General features: G+C 44.9%; 1 protein-coding gene across 1 annotated transcript in view; it reads right to left on the bottom strand.

The window, feature by feature from the left end:
* The window catches only part of LOC111977609 (tyrosine-protein phosphatase non-receptor type 13), a 66,270-nt gene extending 45,697 nt beyond the window's left edge, over window positions 1–20,573 (bottom strand). Inside the window, exons 1-5 of the mRNA XM_024007113.2 lie at window positions 20,306–20,573; window positions 20,130–20,167; window positions 19,359–19,460; window positions 1,552–1,616; window positions 974–1,135 (exon numbers count right to left, since the gene is read on the bottom strand). Of these exons, the coding sequence (XP_023862881.1) occupies window positions 974–1,135; window positions 1,552–1,616; window positions 19,359–19,460; window positions 20,130–20,167; window positions 20,306–20,379 (441 nt within the window). The 5' untranslated portion in view covers window positions 20,380–20,573. The remainder of the gene's footprint in view (window positions 1–973; window positions 1,136–1,551; window positions 1,617–19,358; window positions 19,461–20,129; window positions 20,168–20,305) is intronic.
* Between the last annotated feature and the right edge of the window lie 15 nt (window positions 20,574–20,588).

Here is a 20,588-nt window from a genome sequence, read left to right as displayed (position 1 = left end):
TCGGGCACCCATGCATACCCCACAAGACATGCCACCAGAGGTTTCTTCACAGTCCCCAAGTCCAGAACAGACTATGGGAGGTACACAGTACTACATAGAGCAATGACCACATGAAACTCTATTCCACATCAGGTAACTGATGCAAGCAGTAGAATCAGATTTTAAAAACAGAAAAAAGTACACCTTATGGAACTGCGGGGACTGGGAAGCAACACAAACATAGGCACAGACACATGCATACACACACACATATGCACTATACACACACGTACACATGTGTTGTAGATATGTGGTAGTGGAGTATTGGCCTGAGGGCACATTGTGAATTCTGTAATGAATGTATTGTAATGTTTTTAAAATTGTATAACTGCCTTAATTTAGCCAGGGGTATGATATGTATGTCTCTGTAACTTTCTCACTCATCATTATTCACGATTCATTCAGGATTATCTGTAATCATGGTAGCATCCACATTAATGTAGAAGTGTTCATTTACAATAAAAGTAAATCCAAAATGACACAATACATTATTTACCATGAATTACCATTGGGCATAAAACAATTTGAAACACAAGCTAAACAAACAGAAAATGCATCCAATAAATTGTAGAGTCACAAGCTTGATGTAGTCATTGCGTGCTTTGAATATGAGACCAAATACTTAACTTTTGACTATTTTTATACATGTAAAGTAAGTGAATTTGTCCCAATACTTTTGGTCCTCTAAAACTGAGGGACTACGTACAAAAAGTGCTGTAATTTCTAAAACATTTCACCCAAAATGCACTTTAACCTCATAGTCATTGTATCATTTAAAATCCAAAGTGCTGGAGTACAGAGCCAAAACAAAAACAAAATGTCACTGTCCCAATACTTTTGGAGCTCACTGTATTTAGTACAAATATATTAAAAGTAATGTTAGGACTCATAATCAGTCATTGATAAGTGTGTGTGTGTACGTGCTTGCGCGTACCTCGAGCAGTATGTCTCCCACTCTGAGCCGCCCGTCTTGCTGGGCCACGCCTCCAGTGCAGATCTTCTTCACTCTGAGCACGCTCCCATTGCATCCTCCAATCAGAGCAAAGCCCAGCCACCCTCCCTCTGGCTTACAGACATCTATCTGCAAGATACCGCTCTGATAGAGGGAAAGGGGGACGTTACAAATCCACTCATAGGGGTCAATTCTAACTTCCACTTAAAGACACATTTGCACTAAGTCTCCCATTGATATCAATGCATGATTAAGTGAAAATTCAGTTTAGGAAGTTAGGAATTTCCCTATACCCCTTGTACCAAGACAGTAAAAATATAAGTGCATTAAGAAATTATCTGCCAACAGGCTGAAGTGAGCAGTGTTTTAGCAGTAAAATATGAATGAATGAATCAGGTGAGAATGCCCACACAGCCCCCCAGAGCCGAGAGCACAGATGACTCTAGCTTCAACCTGTGTCATCACTGAGAGAAAGAGAGAGGAAGAGAGAGAGCGATAGAAAGAGGGAGATAATGAGAGCGAGAAAGAAAAAGAGATAGGTAGACAGCGATCTTACTTACATCTTGATCTGAGGTGACAAAGAGACGTGATCTGAATTTCCCAGTGGTCTCGGTCACGGCTTTAGCTGCAGAACAAACACAGAGAGACGGAACAAAATGAGACAGAGGAGAGCTTAAAAAACATATCTCTGCAAGAACATCAAAGTTTGCTATGTTATGTAAGTCCTATGGTCGACGCAAAGGCCAGTATGGCAGGTAAGGTAATTGATAGCTACTGTTCCTCAATCCTGCGCAACGTAACCAAATCTACTGAGAGGCAAAAACTATTTGCAAAGTATTAGGAACAGCCATCATTGATCAAATCAAATCAAACTTTATTTGTCACATGCACCCAATACAACAGGTGTAGGTAGACCTTACCGTGAAATGCTTACTTACAAGCCCTTAACCAACAACGCAGTTTAACAAGGCTGTATACAGCGGGTACCGGTACTGAGTCAATGTGCGGGGGGGTACATGTTTGTCAAGGCAATTTGTACATGCAGGTAGGGGTAAAGTGACTATGCATAGATAATAAACAGCAAGTAGCAGCAGTGTTAAAACAAATGGGGGTGGGGGGGAAAAACAGACTATGACTTGGGTTACTGGAGTCTTTGACAATTTCTTGGGCTTTCCTCTGACACAGCCTAGTATATAGATCCTGGATGGCAGGAAGCTTGGCACCAATGATTTGCTGGGCTGTATGCACTACCCTCTGTAGCGCCTTACGGTCAGATGCCGAGCAGTTTCTATACCAGGCGGTGATGCAACCGGCCAGGATGCTCTCGATGGTGCAGCTGTAGAACTTTTTGAGGATCTGGGGACCCATGCCAAATATTTTCAGTCTCCTGGGGGGGAAAGATGCAGTCGTGCCCTCTTCACAACTGTCTTGGTGTGTTTGGATGATGATATTTCGTTGGTGATGTGGACACCAAGGAACTTGAAACTCTTGACCTGCTCCACTTCAGCACAAGTGGATGTTAATGGGGGCCTGTTCGGCCCGCCTTTTCATGTAGTCCACAATCAGCTCCTTTGTCTTGCTCACATTGAGGGAGAGGTTGTTGTCCTGGCATCTCTGACCTCTGACCTCCTTCCTATAGGCTGTCTCATCGTTGTCGGTAATCAGGCCTACCACTGTTGTGTCGTCAGCAAACTTAATGATGGTGTTGGAGTCGTGTTTGGCCATGCAGTTGTGGGTGAACAGGGAGTAGGAGGGAACTAAGCACAGACCCCTGAGTGTTGTTGCCTACCCTTACCACCTGGGGCCGACCCGTCAGGAAGTCCAGGATCCAGTTGAAAGAGGGAGCTGTTTAGTCTAAGGGTCCTTAGCTTAGTGATGAGCTTTGTGGGCACTATGGCGTCGAACACTAAGCTTTAGTTAATGAACAGCATTCTCACATAGGTGTTCCTTTTGTCCAGGTAGGAAAGGGCAGTGTGGAGTGCGATTGAGATTGCATCTGTGGGAGCGGTATGCGAATCGGAGGGGAGGTTACCCGGGATGATGCTGTTGATGTGAGCCATGACCAGCCTTTCAAAGCACTTCATGGCTACCGACGTGAGTGCTACGGGGCGGTAATCATTTAGGCAGGTTATCTTTGCTTCCTTTGGCACATGACCTTTGATGGTCTCCCTGAAACATGTAGTTATTACAGACTCGGTCAGGCAGAGGTTGAAAATATAATTAAAGTCACTCGCCAGTTGGTCCGCGCATGCTTTGAGTACACGTCCTGGTAATCCGTCTGGCCCCGCAGCTTTGTGAATGTTGACCTGTTTAAAGGTCTTGCTCACATCGGCTACCGAGAGCATTATCACACAGTCGTCCGGAACAGCTGGTGCTCTCATGCATGCTTCAGTGTTGCTTGACTCAAAGTGGGCATAAAAGGCCTTTAGCTCATCTGGTAGGCTCGTGTCACTGGGCAGCTCGCGGCTGGGTTTCCCTCTGTAGTCCGTAATAGTTTTCAAGCCCTGCCACATCCGACGAGCGTCAGAGCCGGTGTAGTAGGATACAATCGTAATCCTGTATTGATGCTTTGCCTGTTTGATTGTTCGTCTGAGGGCGTAGCGGGATTTCTTATAAGCGTCCGAATTAGTGTCCCGCTCCTGGAAAGCGGCAGCTCTAGCCTTTATCTTGATGCGGATGTTGCCTGTAATCCATGGCTTCTGGTTAGGATATGTACGTACGGTCACTGTGGAGACGACGTCGTCGATGCACTTATTGATGAAGCTGATCACTGAGGTGGTATACTCCTCAATGCCATTGGATGAATCCTGGAACAAAGTCCAGTCTGTGCTAGCAAAACAGTCCTGTAGCGTAGCCTCCGCGTCATCTGACCACTTCCGTATTGAGCGAGTCACTGGTACTTCCTGCTTTAGGTTTTGCTTGTAAGCAGGAATCAAGAGGATAGAGTTATGGTCAGATTTTCCAAATGGCGGGCGAGGGAGAGCTTTGCATGCGTCTCTGTGTGTGGAGTAAAGGTGGTCGAGAGTTTTTTCCTCTGGTTGCACATGTGACATGCTGGTAGAAATTAGGTAAAAATGATTTAAGTTTCCTCGGCCACTCAAGATGAATATTTTCTTGTTTTCTTATACAGCTGGTTGAGTGCGGTCTTAGTGACAGCATCGATTTGTGGTGGTAAATAGACGGCTATGAATAATATACGTAGATGAGAACTCTCATGGTAGATTTTGTGGTCTACAGTTTATCATAAGGTACTCTTCCTCAGGCGAGCAATACTTCGAGACTTCTTTAATATTAGACATCGCACACCAGCTGTTATTGACAAATAGACACACCCCCGCCCCTTGTCTTATTCATAAGCAAAGGTACAATAACCAATGCAGACTTATAATGAAACAAGATTAATATAACACATACATTGTATCAATGCCTGTTTGACCTTGAAAATAGTTATATCCCTCCAGTCACAAAACAAAGCCTCATTTCTGTTCACTTCAACAATATACAGTGCATTCGGAACGTATTCAGACTCCACAACTTTATCAACATTTTGATACATTACAGCCTTATTCTAAAATGTATAAAATGGTTTTATTCCCTCATCAATCTACACACAATACCCCATAATGACGAAGCAAAAACAGGTTTTTACATATTTTTGCAAATGTATTCAAAATAAAATACTGAAATATCACTTTTTAAGTATTCAGACCCTTTACTCAGTACTTTGTTGAAACACCTTTGGCAGCTATTACAGCCTTGAGTCTTCTTGTGTATGACGCTACAAGCTTGGCACACCTGTATTTGGGGAGTTTCTCCAATTCTTCTCTGCAGATCCTCTCAAGCTCTGTCAGTTTGGATGGGGAGCGTCGCTGAACAACTATTTTCAGGTCTCTCCAGAGATGTTCGATCGGGTTCAAGTCCGGGCTCTGGCTGGGCCACTCAGGGACATTCAGAGACTTGTCCCGAAGCCACTCCTGCATTGTCTTGGCTGTGTACTTTGTGTCATAGTCCTGTTGGAATGGGAACCTTTGCCCTAGTCTGAGGTCCTGAGCAGGTTTTCATTAAGGATCTCTCTGTACTTTGCTCCGTTCATCTTTCCCTCAATCCTGACTAGTCTCCCAGTCCCTACCGCTGAAAAACATCCCCACAGCCACCACCATGCTTCACCGTAGATATGGTGCCAGTTCTGCTCCAGACATGACGCTTGTCATTCAGGCCAAAGAGTTCAATATTGGTTTCATCAGACCAGAGATTCTTGTTTCTCATGGTCTGAGAGTCCTTTAGACAATTCCTTCGACATTTCCAAAAGTAGCTAACGTCACGTTAGCAAGCTATCTTTATTATTTATTTTTTTGCATATTTGGACAGTACTTGATTAGACAGTAATTGGTTAGTTAGTGATACTTTGTTGGGTGGTGAACAGAGCTCCAGCAGTTGGATTCAGTGTCCAGATAGCTAATCAATAAATGTACTGTCAAAACTCTGCTCATAAAATTTGATAGGTTTCTAATTAAGCAGCACTGCTGCTAGCTAGACTGGGTAGTCCCTCACGTTAATTAGTTATCTTAACATGATCTGTCAGTTCAGCTTTTGAGTCAACATGTTTAAATGTAAGTTAGTCGAATCTGTCTTAATGTGAGGTCAATAACTCTGAATAACATCATCATGGGCTAACAAAATGTGCTATAGTAATAGCAAGCCAACAAAGTTTACCTCCGGTTCTCCTTCTCATCTTAACACTTTCTCCCTCAGAGAATGAACAGTCGCCCGCAGGCGCCAAAATATACTTTTTTGGGATGAATCAAAAATTACTTTGGAAAACCACTTTGACTCCGCCTGCTAGAGACATCGTACACAGAAATGCTGGTTTGAGGCAGCACTAAAAAAGGCAGAGACAGGCCAGGGCTCTAGTTTGGAGTATTCATTGCCATGTGTAATACAGTATAGCCTAGCTTGTTTTACACCATCCCAGCAGGGCAAAAGACTCGGGCTGAGGCAAAATCAGTCGGGCGGCTAAAGCCACGAAAGCCCGGGTCTGGTGATGTCAATGGCTGTAACGTAACAAAATGTGGAAAAAGTCAACGGGTCTGAATACTTTCCGAATGCACTGTAGTCAGAACAGGACAAAAACTCACATTGACCTCCATCCTCTGTGGCCATTTTGGTGTGTAGGTCTCCTCTCGGACAGAAAGACAACACGCTTTTTTTCTGTGGGTATTGCGTATACTCACTTCTTAATTCCTACTGATGCATATGAAAGTAGTGTAGTGGTGGTATACAATTTATGTAGTACAATAAAGAAATCATGCATAAAGTAGCTTACACAATCGCAAAGCACGTGAAATACATTCACATGTGCGCTGCACATAGCTTAGTTTCAGCGGAATGTCATCTGCAGGCAGGAAGAGTTTTCAGTTCTAAACTGGTTTTGGCATTGAGCAGCTCACAGAAGAATCGGTAGCCGGTAGGGTAGGAAAGACATTTCAACTTATGATATCTACCAGTAAATGCTAACTAAGGCAACAATATGTATGCAAACCAGGTATTGATACATTTTAGTTCGAAGTGTTATTTGTGATGTGCAATTGTCATGTTGCGCTGTTTGCATCAGGGGCGTAGACATGGATGGGCCTGGGTGGACACAGGCCCACCCAATCAGATTAAAGTGGTTTAAGCATGATGTTAAAAGGATAAGCAGTCCGTAAACTCGGACATAATAAGCCAGTAGGTCCCAATCATTAAAAATAAAAACAATTAAGCATTTCCCAATCAAAATGTAAAACTACTACTTCACATTGCAAAAAACATTTCACGTTTAGCACATAAAGTAACCGGTGACCTAAAGTTTTAGGTGGAATTGACAGTGTTTTAACTACTTTGCAGACATGAAACAGACAAAAATATCAAATTCCCAGTTTATGCTACAAAACCAACTTCATAAGAGGTTTTAAAAATAGATTCTATTTCACTTAACATTGCATGACGTACACTAAGACATTGTTGGCAGAATAGATGGATTCAGTGCAATGCATGATTAATATAATTCAACAATACATTTCTTGGTAGTCCAAAAAATATTGCTACCAGGTTGTAAATCATAGCTGGCCTGGTACATTGTTTGCTGTCTCCATTGGGAATGCACTGTTTCAGTTTCAACGACTCAACATTCTGGACAAAAACGGACAAATGTAACTAAGGCTGGGAATGTCAATAAAATCAAATTAGCAAGGGCAATGATCACGTCAGCCATCATTTGTCAGTGCAATTTTGACAGCCAACTAGCTGAAAACGTTTAAGTTTTTAATGTTCCTTCATTGGATTTTAGATAATCTTCCTCTGGCTAGCATTAGTTCTTGTTGTTGTTGATGTGCATAACTGAGGGAGTGAGTGCCTACCTTTTCATGGACTGTAAAGTTCCCAAATGTAAGAGGACTCCCGTGGCATTTACAAATGTGCAGAAATCCATTCAGGAGTGTTTTGTGGCTTTTGGCGAATGCGTTCTAATGATCCAAAGTTGCGCTGTAAACACAGTCCAGTTCAAGAGACCAATTAGTGAAACAAATTGCCTGTGTAAATGCAGCCCAGGAGTCAAAAACCACCTGCTGGGCAAAACATGTCTGAGGTGCGCACAGATTATTTGGACAATGTTGTGTGTAGTCGTTTAGTAAACAAAAGTGTCACAATAGATTGGGCATATTTCTCAATCAGGGCATTTGAAGCAGAGCAGAGATCTGCCAAACCTGTTCTGATATCACAAAGAGGATTTGTCCTGACCCTTTGGTTTCCTCCAGCACAGGTCGTCTCCAATGAAGACAAACGCCAAAAAAAGTCTGCAGGCTGTACAGTTTCAATTATGGTCTTATTCAAAGTTGACTTAATATCTATCAATGTGCTCAATTTTACTAAAAGGTCAATGGTACTCGAGACTAGGGCTGTGGCAGTCCCGAAATTGTCAGCCGGTGATTGTCAAGCAAATAAGCAAATAACTACCGGTCTCACGGTAATTGACCGTTAATTAACAAACACATTTAGCATCACCTGGCTTCAAAACATAGCCTACAAGCCACTGATGTAGACCTTTGGAACATCTACATTTTAAAAAGTCTAATAAATCCATGTAATATAGCCTACACCTTCACAATAAATCCCTTATTTATTTTAGACAGGTCTAAAGAAACACGATATGAAGAAAATGAAGTCTATTTCAGAAGAACTGAATAGCATACTCTGAGTTGTCCTTATGTTAGGTCCTGATCTGGCTATGCCATATGGCTGTGGGCTATACTCAATTAGCAGACGAGATTTGCTTAGAATTCCGTCGCATTATTTTATTGTATTTCATAGTATGAAGAATACAACTGAACAAAGCTGAATAAAATAGAAAGGATATTTTCTCCACAGAATTAGAGCGGTTAACAAAAGAAACAGGTACTCCTATGCGCTTAATTTAGAGTTATTTATGTAACTTTAATTGTGATACAAACGTAGGGCTATATGGTTTAAATTTTTWATACATTCTAAGGCTGCATGATGCAAGTAATGATGTTTTGAAAAAGGTTGCATGAAAGGCATGAGCTCTGCTATGTTTTTTGTACAGGCTSAACACTTCATTAGTCTCTCATTCACAATTTGACAAGCACTTGCTAATGCCTTGAATTTCCCTACGGCATCCCCTTTGTGTGACCGTAATGCCCCCTAAAAATATCCATGCCTTTTGCGGCCAGTAGCCGTTGTGCCCTTGGCCTGAATATAATCATTTTAATTCCCTTTTCCCTGCATGCTTAATGATCCGAATGTCACGATCGTCAATGGGAGAGAGAGAGGACCAAGGCGCAGCGTGTGGAAAATACATCTTCTCTTTATTAGAAGAAGGACAACGAAACAAAACAACAAACAGATGAACGTGAAGCTATCAAAGACTAAATGCAAACATGCAACATAGACACAGACAATTACCCACAAAACCCCAATGCCTATGACTGCCTTAAATATGGCTCTCAATCAGAGACAATGAACCACAGCTGCCTCTAATTGAGAACCAATCTAGGCAGCCATAGACATAACTAGACAACTACACTAGACACTACAAAAACACATACATTCCCCATGTCACACCCTGACCTAACTAAAAAACATAAAGAAAACAAAGAATACTAAGGCCAGGGCGTGACACCGAAGCATCTCTCACTCACATGGCTCTCAGTCAGGTYATCGGGTCTTTCTCACAGGCTACAAGTGAAGACAGACACATTGGGGACACAACTGCAAGCGTTCTTATCCAATTCCGAGGCGCAATTTGAAGATATTGGAAGTGTCCACTGTCCACATTTACTTTTCGTTAGCCAACAAGATGAGTAGGCCTAACGAACAGCAAACGCACTAGGCTATGTCAATCTACTATCCCCTATAGTACAAAAGTTTAACTATACTATTCTGTGCGAGAGATAAATATTCCAAACATAGACTAGGACAGTTGTGGGATGCGATAGATCCCACATTTATACAACCACTAGCATTAAAATATTTATTTACACAATGAGGCTGATGCAACAGATCAGAACATTCAGCTTAAAATGTTGATAAACTATTAGGCTATTTCTTCACGTAAGCGCAGTAATGCGCCCACGGCAGGAGGCTATAAGCCTGGATGTTCCATTAGCAGGAAACATCACTATCAAAAGTGACRGCTAATGCGATTATGCATGTAATGCTTTTYTTATAAAGGTGCATTTTTATGGTGAAAATTCTCCCCCAAAATTGAAACTCACGCTCTACGTATGTATGCCAGTTACCCTCTACACCCATTGTAAAGCGGATTAATGTGCTTAAGTTATTTGGCCATTTTAGTTGTGATACAAACATATAGGCCTATGGCTAGGCTACAAGACTTTGAAAAAGTTGCAAAAAAAGGTATGCTAAGTGATATGCTAATATTTTCATCCATTAGACTATTCTTGATTTAATATTGTCTTGACTTAACTAACTAATATGTGTGAAATTTGTTTTGATTTAGAATGGACCATATCATGCACCTGTCTCAAAATGGGCAGAAAAAAAATCCATGTCATCTATGCACTTAAATAGCAAATGGAGGACGCTTTTCCAGTGGTTCATTTTTATGCCAGTCAGGTGGCTATACCCATGTTGTAAAGACAGCAATGTGCTTCATATTAGGAAAGTCTAGATATTTGTTAGTGTCGACACCATATAAATAACTACATTGAATATGTATTGTCCTTACCTGCAGTATAGTATGATTGGTATTCATGTGTGCATGGTTATTATTCGCATTAGCATTGACTATGACCTTTCCCCTTTGATGAGGTCATCACCACAGTGTCATGTTTTGTCTTTGATCATCATGTCTTGTCCCTGTGCTTCCCTCTGCTGGTCTTATTAGGTTCTTTCCCTCTTTCTATCCCTCTCCCCCCCCTCTCTCCTCTCTCGCTCTCTCTCCTCTATCGTTCCGTTCCTGCTCCCAGCTGTTTCTCATTCTCCTAACTACCTCATTTACTCTTTCACACCTGTCCCTATTTTGCCCTCTGATTAGAGTCCCTATTTCTCCCTCTGTTTTCCTCTTCTGTCCTTGTCGGATTCTTGTTTGATGTTTGCTGTTCTGTGTCCTTGGTCCGCCCTGTCGTGTTTTTGCCTTCTTCAGATGCTGCGTGTGAGCAGGTGTCTATGTCAGCTACGGCCTGTGCCTTCCTGAAGCGACCTGCAGTCTGTGGTCGCGTCTCCAGTCGTTCCTCTCTACTGACGAGAGGATTTCAGTTTCCTGTTTTGGATTTACCTATGATATTATCCAGGAGTATCATTGTTTGTTTAAGACTGGAATAAAGACTCTGTTTCTATTAAGTCGCTTTTGGGTCCTCATTCACCAGCATAACAGAAGAATCCGACCAAGAATGGACCAGCGACTACGGATTCTCGCAACACTGCCGTCGAGATCCAGGGAGCAATGCTCGCAGACACGAGCAGGAATTGTCTGCTGCTCGTCATGCCGTTGAGACCCTGTCCGCTCAGGTCTCCGACTCTCAGGACAGTTTCAGAGTCTTCGTCTCGTGCCACCAGCTACTTCCTGGTCTTCCGAGTCTCCGGAACTAGGGTTAATAACCCACCATGTTACTCTGGGCAGCCCACTGAGTGTCGCTCCTTTCTCACCCAGTGTGATATTGTGTTCTCTCTCCAGCCCAACACATACTCAAGAGAGAGAGCTCGGATCGCTTACGTCATATCCACTCCTTACTGGTCGGGCTCGGGAGTGGGGCACAGCTATCTGGGAGGCAAGGGCTGAGTGTTCTAACGTTTATCAGAACTTTAAAGAGGAGATGATACGGGTTTTTGATCGTTCAGTTTTTGGGAAGGAGGCTTCCAGGGCCCTGGCTTCCCTATGTCAAGGTGATCGATCCATAACGGATTACTCTATAGAGTTTCGCACTCTTGCTGCATCCAGTGACTGGAACGAGCCGGCGTTGCTCGCTCGTTTTCTGGAGGGACTCCACGCTGAGGTTAAGAGGAGATTCTCTCCCGGGAGGTTCCTTCCAGCGTGGACTCTTTGATTGCACTCGCCATCCGCATAGAACGACGGGTAGATCTTCGTCACCGAGCTCGTGGAAGAGAGCTCGCGTTAACAGTGTTTCCCCCTCCGCATCTCAACCCTCCTCCCACCGGCTCAGAGACTGAGCCCATGCAGCTGGGAGGTATTCGCATCTCGACTAAGGAGAGGGAACGAGAATCACCAACCGCCTTTGCCTCTATTGCGGTTCTGCTGGACATTTTGTCATGTCATGTCCAGTAAAAGCCAGAGCTCATCAGTAAGCGGAGGGCTACTGGTGAGCGCTACTACTCAGGTCTCTCCATCAAGATCCTGTACTACCTTGTCGTCCATCTACGCTGGACCGGGTTCGGCTGCTTCCTGCAGTGCCTTGATAGACTCTGGGGCTGAGGTTGTTTTATGGACGAAGCATGGGCTCGGAAACATGACATTCCTCTCAGACAGTTAGGGAAGCCCACGCCCATGTTCGCCTTAGATGGTAGTCTTCTCCCCAGTATCAGATGTGAGACACTACCTTTAACCCTCACAGTATCTGGTAAACACAGTGAGACCATTTCCTTTTTGATTTTTCGTTCACCTTTTACACCTGTTGTTTTGGGTCATCCCTGGCTAGTATGTCATAATCCTTCTATTAATTGGTCTAGTAATTCTATCCTACCTGGAACGTTTCTTGTCATGTGAAGTGTTTAATGTCTGCTATCCCTCCTGTTTCTTCTGTCCCCTCTACTCAGGAGGAACCTGGTGATTTGACAGAATGCCGGAGGAATATCATGATCTGCGCACGGTCTTCAGTCGGTCCAGAGCCAACTCTCTTCCTCCTCACCGGTCGTGATGATTGTTGTATTGATCTCCTTCCGGGGACCACTCCCCTCGGGGTAGACTATACTCTCTGTCGGCTCCCGAACGTAAGGCTCTCGAGGATTATCTGTCTGTTTCTCTCGACGCCGGTACCGTGGTGCCTTCTTCCTCTCCCGCCGGAGCGGGGTTTTTCTTTGTTAAGAGAAGGACGGTACTCTGCGCCCCCTGCGTGATTATCGAGGGCTGAATGACATAACGGTTAAGAATCGTTATCCGCTTCCCCTTATGTCGTCAGCCTTCGAGATTCTGCAGGGAGCCAGGTTCTTTACTAAGTTGGACCTTCGTAACGCTTACCATCTCGTGCGCATCAGAGAGGGGGACGAGTGGAAAACGGCGTTTAACACTCCGTTAGGGCATTTTGAATACCGGGTTCTGCCGTTCGGTCCGCTAATGCTCCAGCTGTCTTTCAGGCATTAGTTAATGATGTACTGAGAGACATGCTGAACATCTTTGTTTTCGTTTACCTTGACGATATCCTGATTTTTCACCGTCACTCGAGATTCATGTTCAGCACGTTCGACGTGTACTCCAGCGCCTTTTAGAGAATTGTCTCTACGTGAAGCTGAGAAGTGCGCTTTTCATGTCTCCTCTGTCACATTTCTCGGTTCTGTTATTTCCGCTGAAGGCATTCAGATGGATCCGCTAAGGTCCAGGCTGTCAGCGATTGGCCCGTTCCTAAGTCACGTGTCGAGTTGCAGCGCTTTCTCGGTTTCGCTAATTTCTATCGGCGTTTCATTCGTAATTTCGGTCAAGTGGCTGCCCCTCTCACAGCTCTGACTTCTGTCAAGACTTGCTTTAAGTGGTCCGGTTCCGCCCAGGAGCTTTTGATCTCCTCAAGAAGCGTTTTACATCCGCCCCTATCCTTGTTACTCCTGACGTCACTAAACAATTCATTGTCGAGGTTGACGCTTCAGAGGTGGGCGTGGGAGCCATTCTGTCCCAGCGCTTCCATTCTGACGATAAGGTCCATCCTTGCGCTTACTTTTCTCATCGCCTGTCGCCATCGGAACGCAACTATGATGTGGGTAACCGCGAACTGCTCGCCATCCGCTTAGCCATAGGCGAATGGCGACAGTGGTTGGAGGGGGCGACCGTCCCTTTTGTCGTTTGGACTGACCATAAGAACCTTGAGTACATCCGTTCTGCCAAACGACTTAATGCACGTCAAGCTCGTTGGGCGTTGTTTTTCGCTCGTTTCGAGTTCGTGATTTCCTATCGCCCGGGAAATAAGAACACCAAGCCTGATGCCTTATCCCGTCTCTTTAGTTCTTCTGTGGCTTCTACCGACCCGAGGGGATTCTCCCTGAAGGGCGTGTTGTCGGGTTGACTGTCTGGGAATTGAGAGACAGGTAAAGCAAGCACTCACTCACACTGCGTCGCCGCGCGCTTGTCCTAGTAACCTTCTGTTCGTTCCTGTCTCTACTCGTCTGGCTGTTCTTCAGTGGGCTCACTCTGCCAAGTTAGCTGGCCACCCCGGCGTTCGGGTACGCTTGCTTCTATTCGCCAGCGGTTTTGTGGCCTACTAGGAGCGTGACACCGCCGTTTCGTGGCTGCTTGTTCGGACTGCGCGCAGACTAAGTCAGGTAACTCTCCTCCTGCCGGTCGTCTCAGACCGCTCCCATTCCTTCTCGACCATGGCTCACATCGCCTTAGACTTTATTACCGGTCTGCCTTCGTCTGCGGGAAGACTGTGATTCTTACGGTTATCGATAGGTTCTCTAAGGCGGCACATTTCATTCCCTCGCTAAGCTTCCTTCCGCTAAGGAGACGGCACAATACATCATTGAGAATGTGTTCAGAATTCATGGCCTCCCGTTAGATGCCGTTTCAAGACAGAGGCCCGCAATTCACGTCACAGTTTTGGAGGGAGTTCTGTCGTTTGATTGGTGCTTCCGTCAGTCTCTCTTCCGGGTTTCATCCCAGTCTAACGGTCAAGCAGAAAGGGCCAATCAGTCGATTGGTCGCATATTACGCAGCCTTTCGTTTCGAAACCCTGCGTCTTGGGCAGAACAGCTCCCCTGGGCTGAGTACGCTCACAACTCGCTTCCTTCGTCTGCTTCCGGGCTATCTCCGTTTCAGAGTAGTCTTGGGTACCAGCCTCCTCTGTTCTCGTCCCAGCTCGCCGAGTCCAGCGTTCCCTCCGCTCAGGCTTTTGTCCAACGTTGTGAGCGCACCTGGAGGAGGGTCAGGTCTGACTTTGCCGTTACAGGGCGCAGACTGTGAGAGCCGCCAATAAACGTAGGATTAAGAGTCCTAGGTATTGTCGCGGTCAGAGAGTGTGGCTTTCCACTCGTAACCTTCCCCTTACGACAGCTTCTCGCAAGTTGACTCCGCGGTTCATTGGTCCGTTCCGTGTCTCTCAGGTCGTCAATCCTGTCGCTGTGCGACTGCTTCTTCCGCGACATCTTTGTCGCGTCCACCCTGTCTTCCATGTCTCCTGTGTCAAGCCTTTTCTTCGCGCCCCCGTTCGTCTTCCCTCCCCCCCCCCGTCCTTGTCGAGGGCGTACCTATTTACAAGGTACGGAAGATCATGGACATGCGTTCTCGGGGACGTGGTCACCAGTACTTAGTGGATTGGGAGGGTTACGGTCCTGAGGAGAGGAGTTGGGTTCCATCTCGGGACGTGCTGGACCGTTCGTTGATTGATGATTTCCTTCGTTGCCGCCAGGGTTCCTCCTCGAGTGCGCCAGAGAGGCGCTCGGTGAGTGGGGGGGTACTGTCATGTTTTGTCTTTGATCATCATGTCTTGCCCTGTGCTTCCTCTGCTGGTCTTATTAGGTTCTTTCCCTCTTTCTATCCCTCTCTCCCCCTCCCTCTCCCCTCTCTCGCTCTCTCTCTCTACGTTCCGTTCTGCTCCCAGCTGTTTCTCATTCTCCTAACTACTCATTTACTCTTTCACACCTGTCCCCTATTTTGCCCTCTGATTAGAGTCCCTATTTCTCCCTCTGTTTTCCGCTTCTGTCCTTGTCGGATTCTGTTTGATGTTTGCTGTTCTGTGTCCTGTTCCGCCCTGTCGTGTTTTTGCCTTCTTCAGATGCTGCGTGTGAGCAGGTGTCTATGTCAGCTACGGCCTGTGCCTTCCTGAAGCGACCTGCAGTCTGTGGTCGCGTCTCCAGTCGTTCCTCTCTACTGACGAGAGGATTTCAGTTTCCTGTTTTGGATTTACCTATGATATTATCCAGGAGTATCATTGTTGTTTAAGACTGGAATAAAGACTCTGTTTCTATTAAGTCGCTTTTGGGTCCTCATTCACCAGCATAACACACAGTCGTATCTGTAAGGTGACTATCACATGTTGAGTGGGCTGTATCGTTTTGCTATATTGGTAACATTTGTACATGCTGTACACCTTATTTCTTAAGTTGAAAATAATGGAAAGTAATATAGAAATGCGTGTGGGCATTCCTTGTCAAGTTACTACATTTATATACTAGCCTAGCCCATAGAAAGCTGATGGGATCCTCCTCTTTTTAATAGAGGCCAACGCAGTTTACTCACGCAATAGCATAGCCTAAGAAATGTTGTGGAACATGAGCTCATGGGATCTAATGAAGGGTTTGATTAGATTTTTGATTACATTTGGATTGATGTCAAAGTGATTAGAGGGACAATAGAGTGCTGAGTACCAGGCAGTTAGTACGTTTGGTACATTACTAATAACCATAAGCAGCATCAGGGCAWSGAGAAGCCTAATTACTGTGACTAAACGGTCACGTGGAATTTGACTGGCATCACGACTCGTGACCACCGGTGTAGCTGTAATACGGTCACCATAACAGCCCTACTCGACATTGGAATAATTTCCCAATTTAAATATAACTATTTGAAATTAATTTCAGGTACATATGATGGTGAATGCGTACTAAAAAGATTTACACCAAGTGTGATGTTTCATGTTTTACTTCAATATCAAGGAGGAAGTGTTACAGCAGTCAAACAACAATCAATGTCGAAATTTCACTATCAATGTTACTAGTATACAAATCAGACACATTTCAGCATGGAATTAAACAGCAAGGTAGGTAGTCTATTCAGGTAAGAATCATGCAAGTAATAACTAATCAAAGCGGAGAAACAGAATTAATTGCAATAGTCAACTCAATACTCCCCCTKAATAACTTGGTTCAAACGTTTTGGTTAGCCTTCCACAAGCTTCCCACAATAAGTTGGAGGAATTTTGGCCCATTCCTCCTGACAGAGCTGGTGTYACTGAGTCAGGTTTGCAGGCCTTTTTACAGGCTTTTTCAGTTCTGCCCATCATTTTCTATAGGATTGAGGACAGGGATTTGTGATGGCCACTCCAATACCTTGACTTTGTTGTCCTTAAGCCATTTTGCCACAACTTTGGAAGTATGCTTGGGGTCATTGTCCATTTGGAAGACCCATTTGCGACCAAGCTTTAAATTCCTGACTGATGTCTTTAGATGTTGCTTCAATATATCCACATCCTTTTCCTGCCTCATGGTGCCATCTATTTTGTGACGTGCACCAGTCCCTCCTGCAGCAAAGCACCCCCACAACATGATGCTGCCACCCCCGTGCTCATTCGGGTTTGGGATGGTGTTCTTCGGCTTGCAAGCATCCCCCTTTTTCCTCCAAACATATAATGGTCATTATGGCCAAACAGTTCTATTTTTGTTTCATCAGACCAGAGGACATTTCTCCAAAAAGTACGATCTTTGTCCCCATGTGCAGTTGCAAACCGTGGTCTGGCTTTTTTATGGCGGTTTTGGAGCAGTGGCTTCTTCCTTGCTGAGCGGCCTTTCAGGTTATGTCGATATAGGACTTGTTTTACTCTGGATATAGATACTTTTGTACATGTTTCCTCCAGCATCATCACAAGGTCCTTTGCTGTTGTTCTAGGATTGATTTGCGCTTTACACACCAAAGTACGTTCATCTCTAGGAGACAGAACGCTTCTCCTCCCTGAGCGGTATGACGGCTGCGTGGTCCCATGGTGTTTATACTTGCGTGCTATTGTTTGTACAGATAAATGTGGTACCTTCAGGCATTTGGAAATTTCTCCCAAGGATGAACCAGACTTGTGGAGGTCTACAGCTTTTTGTCTGAGGTCTTGGCTGATTTCTTTTGATTTTCCCATGATGTCAAGCAAAGAGGCACTGAGTTTGAAGGTAGGCCTTGAAATACATCCACAGGTACACCTCCAATTGACTCAAATMATGTCAATTAGCCTGGCAGAAGCTTCTAAAGCCATGACATCATTTTCTGGAATTTTCCAAGCTGTTTAAAGGCACAGTCAACTTAGTGTATGTAAACTTCTGACTCACTGGAATTGTGATACAGTGAAATAATCTGTCTGTAAACAATTGTTGGAAAAATTACTTGTGTCATGCACAAAGTAGATGTCCCAACCGACTTGCCAAACTATAGTTTGTTAACAAGAAATTTGTGGAGTGGTTGAAAAACGAGTTTTAATGACACCAACCTAAGTCTATGTAAACTTCCGACTTCAACTGTACGTCCTCAGTACACGGGGAGAGGCTAGGGCTGGGTTGTAAAGCTACATCCCGTCTCTTTGTTCTGTGGAGAGAATCACTGAGTACAGGGGAAAATGAACCTACCTCCCCGCACAATTTGTTCTCTTTGAATAAACTTATTTTCCTCCACCTGCTTTGGGTTCTAATTAAAATAGTGATAAAGGAAACAATAAATGTTAGGCAGATCATGCCCAGAGCTTGTGGCTGAACAGTACCAGAGCAAAACTTGAGCAGGAGAGAAGGCCGATACAATTGTTTTAATCTGCTTGAATTATGCTCTGCTCCAAACTCTCCCCTTTTACATGCTCCAGTATTCAAAAGCAGTTCGGCTTTAAGCGATCAAAGAACTGTCTATGAATGAATGGCTGCATCAACCATTACATGGTATGACAAACTGCATAATAAAAGAGGCCTAATCAGGCAAAACAATTAAGTCATTCAAAACGAAATACTAAGGTGTTCAAACAAGGTAATTGCAACAACAAAAAATGGGGGGGGGGGGGGCTTGGGCTTCCATAGGAAGGCACAATTTATAGTCCAATATTTACATGTGTCTTGGGGGGCAAGTTTTTAAATTGTGCAGAATTTTGCGGTTGTGATGTGTGTGTAGCATTTATGTCTATGTGGGTGTGTGTGCGTGGATGAGTGTATATCTGTGTGGGTGTGTGCGTGAGTGAGTGCATGTGTGCGGAGGTCCAGTTCATGTGTTCAGCAGACTGATAGCTTGTAGATAGAAACTGTCTCTGAGCCTGTTAGTATCAGACCTCATGCTCTGATACTGTCTGCCCGACGGTATAGGAGTGATCAGCTCGTGGCTGGGGTGTGTAGAGTCCTTGATGCTGCGGGCCTTCCGCAGGCACTGTTTCAAGTAGATATCCTGGATGGGTGGGAGCACGTTTCCAGAGATGTACTGGGCTGTCTTCACCATGTGGTCTTGGTTTGAGCAATTCCTGTACCAGGCCGTGATGCAACCAGTCAGGACGCGCTCAATGAATCAGTGGTAGTATTTTGAGAAGACCCGGGGAAGCATGCCAAATTTCTTCAGCCGCTTTAAGAAGAAGAAGAGATGCTGTTGTGCCCTCTTGACGAGAGTGGTGTTTTTGGTCCATGTCAAGTCCTCAGTGATGTGGATGCTGACTCTCTACTGCAAGTCCCGTTGATGTGGATCAGGGCATGTTCCCTCTGCTTCCTGAAGTCAACCACCAACTCCTTTTCTTTTGCTGACGTTTAGGGAGAGGTTGTTTTCCTGGCACCACAATACCAGTTCACTTTCCTCTTCCCTATAGGCTGATTCGCCGTTGTTGATGACTATCAGGCCTACAACCGTGTGGTCGTCAGCAACCCCCCCCCCCCCCCCCCACACACAGCACCCTGTCTATTAGCACCAATCTACGGCTACAAACACAGAAAAAGAGACGAGAGGAGAGAGCGAAAGAATGAGCGAGAAGTTTCTTACCCTGCTCTGTAGGTGTCTCTGGCTCAGGAAAGGCAGGTTCCTCAAAATGAGTGAAATACTTCAATTCCTTCTCCTTCTTCCACTCTCTCAGGTCACTGAGACCTGGACAGACAGGACACCGAATCACACTGTCATGTTTACATTTACTGTTGCATTTTTGTCAATTAGCAGATGCTGTTATCCAGAGCGACTTACAAGAGCAATTAGAGTTAAGTGCCATGCTCAAGAGCACATCAGATTTTTCACCTCGTCGGCTCTGGGATTCAAACTAGTGACCTTTTGGTTACTGGCCCAACGCTCTTAACCGCTAAGCTACCTGCCACCCTATTTTGAAACCAGTGGAGGCTGCTGAGGGGAGGACGGCTCATAATAATGGCCAGAATGGAGTGAACGGAATGGTATCAAACACATGGTTCTCATTGTTTTGATACCATTTCATTCACTTAATTAAAGGCCTTTACACTTCATTACAGCCATTATTATGAGCCATCCTCCACTCAGCAGCCTCCACTGGTTGAAACGCCAAACCATGAAGCCTGTCTCTGTCTGAGGTATGGTTATCAACTCTGGTAACGATTGATCTGAGAATAGCATCTACTTCCTCAATGAGGCGTCAACCTACGAACCTCTCATTATATCAACTTAACCTATTGCACCACTTGGCCACCTTCCAGAGTTTCTGTTTCTCTTTGAACCAGCAGTCATCCACATCAAGAGGAGTTCTGAACTGAACATAGTGGTCATCATCTCCCTATATGGTCTGATACACACCATTCCTCTTGGCTTTGGGCGTCACAGGCTGATCATCTCTACAACAAGAAAGAAAGTTAATTTAACAACAAAAACACACACTTGAGTGCACYCACACATGCATGCATGCAGAAGATACACACACAAGCACAAGGGCACGCAAACACACACACACACACCGCCCTCCGCAAACACACCTGGTGGCCTTGAGTTTCACTTTGCGTGGAGCGTTCTCACAGGCCTTGACAGCATCCTCCAAAGTCATTCCCATGGTGCATCGGCCACAGATGTACAGGATCCTGTCGTTTGGTTGGACGCTGCCTTCCTCACAGGCAGGTGAACCAGGAACCACCTCCAGACAGTAGATCCCCTGCCTCTTGCTGCCTATACCACCTGTCAGCTTTATACCTGAGAGGTGTTCATTAGACTCAGTGAAACGACGAGACCTTGACTAACAATGTTTTCATCTTACAAATATTT

The sequence above is a fragment of the Salvelinus sp. IW2-2015 genome, linkage group LG18, assembly GCF_002910315.2.
Source record: "Salvelinus sp. IW2-2015 linkage group LG18, ASM291031v2, whole genome shotgun sequence".
NCBI lineage: Eukaryota > Metazoa > Chordata > Actinopteri > Salmoniformes > Salmonidae > Salvelinus > Salvelinus sp. IW2-2015.
Note: the sequence above shows the minus strand (reverse complement) of the source record. Positions and strands in the feature narration are given on the sequence as shown.